This window comes from Carica papaya, chromosome 9 (genome assembly GCF_054855325.1).
Source record: "Carica papaya isolate Zhongbai chromosome 9, ASM5485532v1, whole genome shotgun sequence".
NCBI lineage: Eukaryota > Viridiplantae > Streptophyta > Magnoliopsida > Brassicales > Caricaceae > Carica > Carica papaya.
This window is the reverse complement of record NC_142317.1, coordinates 6,180,180-6,190,842: the sequence shown is the minus strand read 5'-3', so window position 1 is coordinate 6,190,842 and position 10,663 is coordinate 6,180,180. Positions and strand designations below refer to the sequence as shown.

The window sequence follows — 10,663 nt, the reverse complement described above, 5'->3', positions numbered from 1 at the left end:
GGGAAGAATCAGCAAGAGTTTGAATATTTTCTAATTGCAGTGAGAAGATGATACTGTTTGGGTTGTTTTGGAAATAACTGATCTCCTCTTTTATTCATCTACAGTGCATTTAAATACAAGAGGAAATAACCAAAACTCCTACTTCTACATTTACACTATTAAAACAAAATCAAAGGAAATCACAAAAATTCCATAACGGCTAAAAATCCTAACTGGGCAGATCTTTTTAAGCTGACTGGGTCCTGCTTTTCTTGTTCTTCGTGGCTGCGTCATGGGTCTGCAACATGGATAGTTCAGTCTATATATTTTGGGTTCCGACGTGGTTGCCTTTGTGATCGACGGGGCTTATGATCGCTCTCCCTTTTTACAGGAACTTTGTCCTCAAGGTTTAGTGAGACAAATTGTTCCAGCAGATCTTAGGTGTTTTCCCACATGGCGTCTTCAGTAGGTAAGTGTTTCCATTTCATCAAACTTTTCTCAATGAGCTTAGACCCTTGTTTTAACCCAGCGTGTGTCCAATATGGTTTCTAGATGCAAGATAACATTGCCATCTTCAGTAGTCGTTGGCAGCTCGTTGGTGTGGAAGGTTGTTAAGTCCCCAACCTTCTGTTTGAGCAATGAAATGTGGAAAACAGGGTGAATGCGGGATCCTTATGGAAATTTGAGTTTATATGCTACTACACTGATGCGTTGTTCAATTTGGTAGGACCTGTAAAAGCGACATGCTAATTTTTGAAGTACTCTTTTGAAAACAATCTGTTGGCGGTAAGGTTGGAGTCATAAGAAGACCCAGTCCCCTTGTTGAAATTTAATATTGTGCTTTTTTGTGTCGGCGATTTGTTGCATGCGGTTGTTCGCAGCATGGAGATTAGCTTTGAGTTGTTGGAGGAGGTCATTTCTTTATGTTAATTGCTGGTCAACATCATTAATAATTGTGCTACCCTTATGATAGAACGAAATGCTTGGGGGTGGCCGATCATAGAGGACTTGAAAAGACATCATTCCAATAGAAGAGTGGTGAGTGGTGTTATACCAAAATTCTGCCCATGGGAGTAGAGAATGCCATTTATGGGGCTGCTGGTGGGTTAGACATTTTTGGTATTGTTCCAAACATCTATTGACAACTTTAGATTATCCATTCGTTTGGGGGTGATATACAGAACTCATTTTCAATTGGGTTCCTGACATTTTGAAAAATTCATTCCAAAAGTGACTGATTAAAATTTGATCTCTGTCGCAAACAATGGTTCGTGGCATGGCGTGGAGTTTAACTACTCCTTAAACAAACTTTTCAGCTACTGATATGGCGGTGTAGGGGTGGGATAGTGCTAGGAAATGTGCTAATTTGCTCAACCTATCAACTATCACAAAGATGGTATCCTTTTTATTAGAGTTTGATAGCCCTTATATGAAGTTCATAGAGATGTCATCCCAAACTTGACACGGAATGAGAAGAGGTTGTAGTAATCCGGCAGGTGCAAGAGTCTCAGATTTAAGCCTTTAGCATGTTTCACGTGTTGCCACATATTGTTGTATGCCTTGTCTTATAGTTGGCCAATAAAGTTTTTATGCCAGCCGTTTGTAAATCCTTAGGACCCCGGAATATCGTCCCAACGGGGAGTCATGGTAAGCTTATAGCAACTGCAGAATGATTTTGGACCCTAAATAGATTATTACATGGTTTTTGTAGTGCAGGAGACCGTTTCTCCATTAATATGGACTGTCGGGGTTGGCTGTGGCTAAGTTGCCTATTATTTTCTGCATATAGGGGTGACTTACTAATTCCTTTTTTATGTCATTCCAAATATGATTTTCACAAGCAAATAAAGCATCCAACGAGGGTTCGTCAGGTTATCATGAGAGGGCATTTGCTGCTTTATTTTCCTTATCAGGCTTATAAACAATTTCATAATCATACCCAAAAAGTTTAGATATCCATTTTTACTGTTTAGGTGTGGTGACGCTGGTTCAAGAGATGTTTTAAGCTCTGGTGGTCAATTCTTATCACAAATTTATGCCCCAACAGATATGATCTCCAAGTCTGAACGAAAATGACAACGGCTAACATTTCCTTAGCATATGTGGACCACACTTGTTTGGTCGTCCCTAGTGCCCGACTCATATAGGCAATTGGCTTCTCATTTTGGTTGAGGACGATGCCAATTCCTTTTCTTGAAACATCTATTTTTATGGTGAATGACTCACTGATTTGGGAGAGTCAAAGTAAGGGTGGATGTCATGGTCTGTTTAAGTTGTTTGAATGTCATTTCAGCCTCCTCAATCTATTTGAATTGTCCATTTTTTAGTAGCTGCGTGAGGGGCTTGGCCAAGATTCCATAATTGAGTATAAACTTCCGATAATATCTTGTAAGGTTTCTAAATTCCCGTAGCTCTGTAATAGTTGTTGGTTTATGCCAATCTAACATAGCTTGCATCTTTTCTTGATCCACCTTAACCCCTTGTGGAGTGATGATGTGCCCCATGTATTCCAACTTTTGTTGTCCAAACACACTTTTTTATCTTGACGAAGAATTTATATTGCCTTAGGATTTAAAAAGTCTACCTTAGGTGTCCCTAAGTGAGAAGTCCAGTTAGGACTACATACCACTATGTCATCGAAGAAAACCAAGATAAACTTTTTCAAATGTGGCCGAAATATGGTGTTCATAATGGCTTAAAATGTAGATGGGGCGTTGCAAAGACTGAATGGCATTACGGGGTATTCGTAGTGCCCGTTATGAGTTCTGAAGGCTGTTTTTGCTGTGTCTGGTGGGTATACTCGAACTTGGTGGTAGCCTGATGTAAAGTCCAATTTGTTGAAGAAGGTAGTGCCACGCAACTCTTCTATCATGTCCTCGACTGTTGGCATGAGGAAACGATCTTTAATGGTGAATAAATTCAGCATGCGATAATCCGTATTGAATCTCCAAGTACCATCCTTCTTCTTCACTAGCAGGACTGGTGATGAAAAGGGACTGATGCTCGGCTTAATGATACCCATATCCAGCATACTTTGTACTTGTTGCTCAATTTTTGCCTTCTGAAACTAAGCATATCGATAGGGTCTAACATTAACATGTTATGTCCCTTCTTTTAGTGTAATATGATGATCGATGTCCTGGGTCAGTGGAAGTGTGTTGGGTTCTTGAAAAATATCGGCAAACTCATCTAACAGCTGCTGGATATCCTTTTCAGCCACTGGCACAATCCTTGCCTAGGTGGTCTGTATATTAACTGCAAAGAGGGAGGAAGGTTGTCGTAACTCCTTGGTTGACACCATCTGTGGTGGTTGTTTCAGTCTTTGTAGAATTTGTGGCGTACCATTCCAGATAAATTCCATACTCATTTTTTTCCAATCATAGATTACTTACCCTAATTATTTAAACCAATTGATCCCTAGCACCAAATCAAGATCAATCAACAACAAAGAGTAGAGATTCACAGTAAAAGGCATACCTTGGATGTCAACCTTGACATTTTCAAACCTCTCTTGCCATTTTAGTGGCTATTCGTTGGCTACTTTAACCTAGAAGGGAGCGGTCGGCACCACCTGAAGCTGCAATTGGTGCGCGACCTTATCACTGATAAAGTTGTGCGTGGACCTGTTATCAATGAGGGCCACCACCTTTCGCCTTTGTATAGTTGTTGGGACGCGTACCGTCCAGGCTTATGACCACCCAATGAGTGCATGGAGGGAGATCTCAGGTTCTTTGGTCGCTGGCTCTATTTCATCTTCGATTTCGTTCCCCCACCATCGAGCAACAGTAGTTGAGGTTTGTGGCAACAATGGCCGATTGTAAACTTCTTATCGTAATTGAAGCACAACCCTTGGGATCGCCAGCGTTGCATTTCCTCCCACGAGAGGCGTTTTGGTGTAGGTGTCGTAACGATCAGGGCACATGGGGCTTGTTCAGGTAAAGCTGCTGTGGTGGACAGGTTTCAACCCGACCGAGTTAGTCTGCTTTGCCGGTCCAATTGTTCTTTCTGCATATAGGCCAGACCTATAGCTTTTTTTTAGCGTATTGGGTCTGAACATATGGATCCCATCTGCAATCTCAAGCTTGAGCCCACCAATGAAGGTCCCAACCAGGACCTTTTGGGTCCATCCGCGAACACAATTGCCTAGGCACCTGAATTCCTTCTGGTACTCATGGAGTGGGTCGAACTGGTGGACGCAGGACATGGCTTCATTAAAATCTTCGAATTCGGTCGGCTTAAAGCGGGCCCATATCTCGTCCTCAAAAACGGCCCAAGTAACCTCCCGACCCTCTTCTCTGTACGCACTCTAGAGCCACTGCCACCATTAGTTAACCTCTCCCTCCAGGTAGAACGCCGCAAGGGAATCCTTGTGTGATGTGGAACCTAAGATCAACCAATGTAATTAATAACTCACATAATTTTATTTAACAGCATCAAAGGAATTGATCCTATAAAAATCCTTCATACTGAAATCCACTATCAAGAATGATAGGAACTAAGGTCATTGGAAATGAAAGAAATAGAACGGAAAAACGTCACAAAATCATACATTGATAAGTAGATCTACTCCTTACTCAACAAGATGATAGAAAAACCTCTCTTGAAAAGAAATGCTATTATTGAAATAGTTTCTGAATGTTTTACAATGAAGACTTGGTGACATATTTATAGGTTAAGCTAAGAAAATAAAAAGAAAAATAAAATCTCTTAATTTAATTTGCAATTACATTAGAAATAAATTAAAAATTAATTTTTAAAGTAAAATAGATTTAATCTTTCCCTTTAATTAAAAGAGATTGCGGTCAAATTAATAAGAAGACATAAAAATTTAAGGTCATAAGATATCCTTTTTGGCCTATTTCCTCCCCTTTCTTTGGATTGAACATTCTATTTCTGATCCATGTCTATGCTCACATCATTGTATGGTTCAGCCGTGCCTTCAAATTCAAAAAACTGAGCGGTACAGTTAAACCATTTTGTAGGGTCGTCACCGGAGTAAACTGGGAACTCCAATTTGGCAAGCTTGGAGTAAAACAAGTTTTGCCCCGTCTCTTCTCTCTCGGGGCCATCGTCGCGAGGTAATCACGTCCGGTTTGATCGGCTAGCCGAGTTGCTGCTGGAACCTTCACGATTTGTCGTCATTGATTCGGTTAGATGCCTAAGGGCTTCTTTGATTTGTTGGAATTTATCAACCATCCTGACTTCAAGTCGGCTCATGCTGTCTTGCAGGCCACGGAGTCCCATATCTATATTCTCGATACGCTCTTTGTTGGATACCATGTTATTTCTGTTATAATACCAATGATAAGTCCCAATCAGAGTGGGAAGAATCAGTAAGAATTCAAATGTTTTCTGGTTGCAATGAGAAAATGACATTGTTTGGGTTGTTTTGGAAAAAATTGATATGCTCTTTTATTCATCTGCAGTGCATTTAATTACAAAAGAAAATAACCAAAACTCATACTTCTACGTTTGCACGATCAAAACAAAATCAAAGGAAATCACAAAAAATCCTAACTAGGTAGATCTTTTTGAGCTGACTGGGTCCTGCTTTCCTTGTTCTTCGTGGCTGCGTCGTGAGTCTGCAATGTGGATAGTTCAGTCCTTATATTTCGGGTTCCGATGTGGCTGCCTTTGTGATCGACGGGGCTTATCAACACACTATTTACGTACCCAACTTCATAATTTTTTGCTATAAAATGTCGATAATTTTCTTTGAGAGTAAGAACTACATGCTTTTCAAATATCTATTCACATTAATAAAAATAAAAATTAACTTTCATAAAAGTCATAGACAAATAAGATAATTTATGGATAAAATTCTATCAAACTTATTAGGAATATCCTACAAACTTTTATATAAATGTTAATTCACAATATACATCAATCTTCCATTAATGTATGATAACTTGCATTCAATGATCTAACTACCAGTCTCTTAATAAATTAAAAATATAAATATTTTAGTTAATAAAATATAATATAATAAATTACAAAATTATTAAAAATATAAACTGATAATTTAAAGAAATATATCGAATAAAAAGATAAACATGATTTACAAATTGTATTGTTTTATTCCTTTCGGATTGATCATCATTATTTCTACTTCACTATGCGACAGTTGCATTGAGTTAAAAGATAAGCTTTTATGCAACCATTGTAAAGAGTTTTATATATATATATATATATATATATATGGGATCGTAAGACGATATATATGCTACCAATGCCTTTGTGATTGACAATTTATATTTTGAAGTTGAGATTGCTTGCTGTTTTTACTTATAACTTGGACTATATTATCTATAAGTTTTTTTTTTCTTCAAATTTTCAAACAATAAACAATAAACTCATCAGCCACCATTTCGGCTCTCTTTAACAACGGAAAGGCACAAGGCTACGAAAATGGAAGCTTGAGAGCTCAAGGTGACAGACAATGCCATCTTAACAATATTTTTTTTTAGATAGACAGACGTATACATGCAGATTTCATCCATATTTTCAGATGGCTTGGAACCTCAGCAATTTCAAATTAGTTTTGTCCACTTGAAACACTGGAGAAGTAGTATCAGTCTGATAAGAGACTGTCTCATTTACACTCTTTCGTACAATTTAATGTCTCAGACAAAACCTAACCAAGAATCTTTCATCTAGAACAAATCTAACCTCAAAATTTTACCAAAGGTGAAACTAATAACAACTGCTGCTTCTCCTTCATCACTTCAGTTATCGCGTCTCCTTCTACGTGGAGCAGCAGCTTCCTCCTTCTCGCTTTCTTCTGTCTTCTCCTCCCCACTTCCCTTGTTGTTCGAAGACTCACCAACTTCAGCCTTTTTGCTCTCAACTTTTGCCTGCAAAATCTCATCCATCAACTTCTTCTATATGGAACAAAAATCAGATACATCAAGAAATCGAGAACAAAGAGGACTTAGGACTCACCGCTACTTTCTTCTTCCCACCAAAAAGGATTTTGAAAAGAATTGTGAGGGTTATCACCAAAATGGAGACAATGATGCCAATTGTGAGATTTGGCTGTGTCTCTCCCTTTTCAATGAGATCCTGAAAGACAGTTTGGCATTCAGTACGAATCCATAAACGTGAGTTACAGAACAATAATGGTTACCTATTACTTACAAGAATCTTAGACTTGTGGGAGCTGAGGAAAGGAATATCAGCAACCTTGTACAGGACGTCAAACACTTTCTTCTGCAAAAATTTGAAGCCAAATGGTTATATGGTTATAATAAACTCATATGTATATCTTAGGAAGGAGACAAAAGGTTCCTCAGCATTACCTGGAAACCTCGTAAGCCATCTGATCCTGCACTTTCATCCTCAGCCTTCTGTTTCTCTTTCTCAACTTGAAACTTTGGCTTCCAAGTAGTCTCCCTATATGACTCTGCAATCTTCTCGTCATTGGCTATCAATACATTGTCAAATAATATACCATCTTGCATTGTCCAAATCTCAATCCCAACAGCAGCAATAGGCTCAAAATCAGGTTTCTCAAGGTCAAAGTAGTTTGGATTTGGAATCTCCCTAGGCTTCCAAATACCCTTGTAATTGGGGTTGTCAATAAGGGGTGCATGCCATTTTCCCTTGTATGCTGGATTCCGCTTCATAGGCCTCTTCCACTCACCACAACCAGGGGCAGCTTCACATTTTGGGTTATCAATCTTTGGAGCTTCCCATTCACCATCCTCCTCATCATCCCAATCCTCTGGCTTGGTTGCCTCAGGATCATCTATCTCCTCAGGCTCATCATCCAACCATCCTTCAGGTTTCACAGCATCCTCATCTTCAATTTCCATTGGTGCATTCTCATCCCAATCATCTGGCTTTGTAGCATCAGGATCTGGAATTTTTGCCCTCTCATCCCAGTCCTCAGGCTTCTTATCATCAGGGTCAGGAATTGTCTTGGGAGGAATAAGGGCAGGCTCAAAATCGTCAGCTACGAGGAAATTTGCTTTTTTCTTCTCCTCCCCATCAATCAGAATTCGCAGCTCATTGTCAGGCTTCAGAATAGCAGTGTATACATGAGAGAGCTTGTCAGATGGCACAGTGGGTGGGAACTTGAGATGATGTTCAACATACTCCCCGCTCTTTGGATTCTTATGCTTTAAGATGAAGTGGACCTTATTTGTGGCTCCACACTTGTCAGGTCCAAACATAATAGAATATGGGGACTCGTTATCAAATTCCTTAGCAATCCATCCAGCTTCTTGAGGACGGAGATATTTAAGATATGCACCACCACATTCAAGCCCATTCTGTAGCCGGGTCTCAAATTGCAAGATAACAGTCCCATCTTTGAGCTTAACAGGCTCATCAAGCTCTTTAACTATTGCGTACTTCCTGGCCTTCTCACTCACGAGAAGTCCATAATCATCATGTCCCTCACTCTTTGAGTGCTTCCATACACCTGAAACCAAAATAGCACCTCAGCGAAGTCTTCTTGTAGACGATAACCGGCCACCAAATGGTAAAGAACAAATAGGAAAGAAAACAGAACCATTCATTACAACAGAAACCTAGTTTCACTCTTCATTGCACTGGAGAGAAACCATATATATAAACATATCACCCCTAATGTTCAAGATATCATATTGATGAAACGAAAGCTTTAAAAGAATACTGTAAATTTAATCTCAAGTAAAATCCAGAAGAAATACAGTGGCTTTAAACAAGAATAAGTACACAAAAGCTCTGTTCCCCAGAAACATACATGAAATGGCACCCTTCCCCCCTCCCTACTGCTTCTTGGGTAAACAATAATGTAGATCACATAATTGCAACTCTTAAATAAAATGTTGAACTGATTATCCAAAATACTTAAGGTGGTGGGAAAGAACACAATTTATAACTTATATGTTAAGAGCAAGCAGATTTTTTTTATCTTTCACTTAGTGCGGGTTTGAAAATGCAGAAAGCATGAAGGTACAAAAGCATGATACAAGTAAAATAGAGATTTAACAAACTTTGCGTAACTAGATGCTTGAATTATAGGCAAAGAAATAAGTGAACAAATAATAGGAGAGAGAAAGAGAGTTCTTAGAATTTGAAAACACAGTCTTTAGCTCTGGTACCATTTTAAATAATAAATTGACCGACCATCCCAACAGTTAAGCTGATAAAAATAAACACAATCTATTTTTGATATGTTAAAAGGTAACAATTTAGAATCAAATAGTGAAAGCAGCATGTATTTATGATTTTAGATCAATATAGAGAAATCTAACAATATTTTATTATCTCATTTCTTAAATAGTTGATACTACTGATTAAGTAAAACCTCAGGCAAAGTCCGAGCCAAACAAGAAAACTACTTATGCGGACTCCATAGAAAGATACTCTACATTAGTATGAAGTAAGCACTGATTTTAGTAGACATTTTTTTAATATGTCATAAATCCAGGTCCTATTACGTAGGAGTTAAACGAGACCAATATCTAAAGACAAGCATATAAAACCATGCATGGATTGAAATCCCTATCAATGATGTCATCAAAATCACATTCGTTAGAAGAACATTAAAGATATTATTAATGGTGGCGCTAAGTTGTTCTGTACATCAAACCTAAGTATTCATTTGCCACGTCTTTCAAGCACGAATTTTCAGTCCCATGCTCAAATTTACTGATCTAAACACGTACGTTTATGCAACATTGATACAGAGAACATGCTAACAGACAATTTTATACGGCAATTTAGTTTTTCATTTTAGCTTAAATTCCATAAATACTGCTCAAATAAGAGGACAGGCAAATAAAAAAGGTCACGTGTGTCAAACCTCTACCTTCATTAGACTTACCATAAAAGGCAAGGTAACATTAATTGTTAATGACTGATATTAAGAACTAAGTATTAATCATCATCCACTAAAAAATTAATTATGATCATTATCCATTTGAGTAACAACAGAAACAGCAATAAGAGAAGAGAATAAACTATATAAATAGATCATCAAGACTGCCGAATCTGAGAGAATAAACTATATAGATAACAATCGGCAGATCCAGAAGAATCACTCACCTTTGTAGTCGTCTTTCTCAGAAACAACCCAGCGACCTTCAAATAACTCGTCAAAAGACTCATAAAAGATCTGCACCAGCTCGAAAAATAAAACATGAGAAAAAAGTAAATAAAATATAGATACCGAAATGATTTGGAGAGCTAGAGAGGAGCCATTACCGCATCGTCGTCACAGTAGCATAGCTGCTGAAACGAAATGAGAGCAATTAGAAAGAACAGACTGAATCCAAGCCTCCCTCCTCTCATCTCTCGCCGTAAACGACGATCGATCTGGATCTGAATCTAAATCTGATTTGAAATCCGAAGATAAAAAGATGAGAGAAACGAACAGGTTAGCTTTTACCCTTGTTGGGTCCTTCTAGATCGTTTTATAGAACAAAAGGGCGAGTAACCTGGTGGTGTTTCGACCAATGGTATTATGCGCCACGTGAAATGGACCAATCGGAGAATGCCACGTATACAAAATACGTGCATATATTCTTTTATGATGTGTATAATGTTGTGCGTGAGACTTTCATTGAGTCAGCTGTCGTACTTACAGGGCTTGACTCATTCTATGGGCTAAATATTTGTCCTAACCATAAGTAGGTCAATCATAGGCCTTGGCCCATTTAAAATAGACAAGGGATAGCCCATCATAATACATCTC

General features: G+C 38.4%; 1 protein-coding gene and 1 long non-coding RNA gene across 2 annotated transcripts; both read right to left on the bottom strand.

Moving 5' to 3' along the window:
• Positions 1 to 461: 461 nt before the first annotated feature.
• Positions 462 to 4,651, bottom strand: LOC110820510 (uncharacterized). Its single transcript, XR_002540913.2, has 2 exons — positions 3,457 to 4,651; positions 462 to 3,234 (listed from the first exon to the last, which is right to left on the bottom strand). It is a non-coding gene; the product is annotated as an uncharacterized LOC110820510 (long non-coding RNA).
• Positions 4,652 to 6,488: 1,837 nt separating this feature from the next.
• On the bottom strand, positions 6,489 to 10,369 carry LOC110820439 (calnexin homolog). Its single transcript, XM_022049906.2, has 6 exons — positions 10,174 to 10,369; positions 10,015 to 10,084; positions 7,278 to 8,404; positions 7,117 to 7,188; positions 6,922 to 7,041; positions 6,489 to 6,833 (listed from the first exon to the last, which is right to left on the bottom strand). Exons 1-6 carry the CDS (start codon positions 10,258 to 10,260, stop codon positions 6,705 to 6,707), a joined length of 1,605 nt encoding a protein of 534 aa, XP_021905598.2. The 5' UTR covers positions 10,261 to 10,369; the 3' UTR covers positions 6,489 to 6,704.
• Between the last annotated feature and the right edge of the window lie 294 nt (positions 10,370 to 10,663).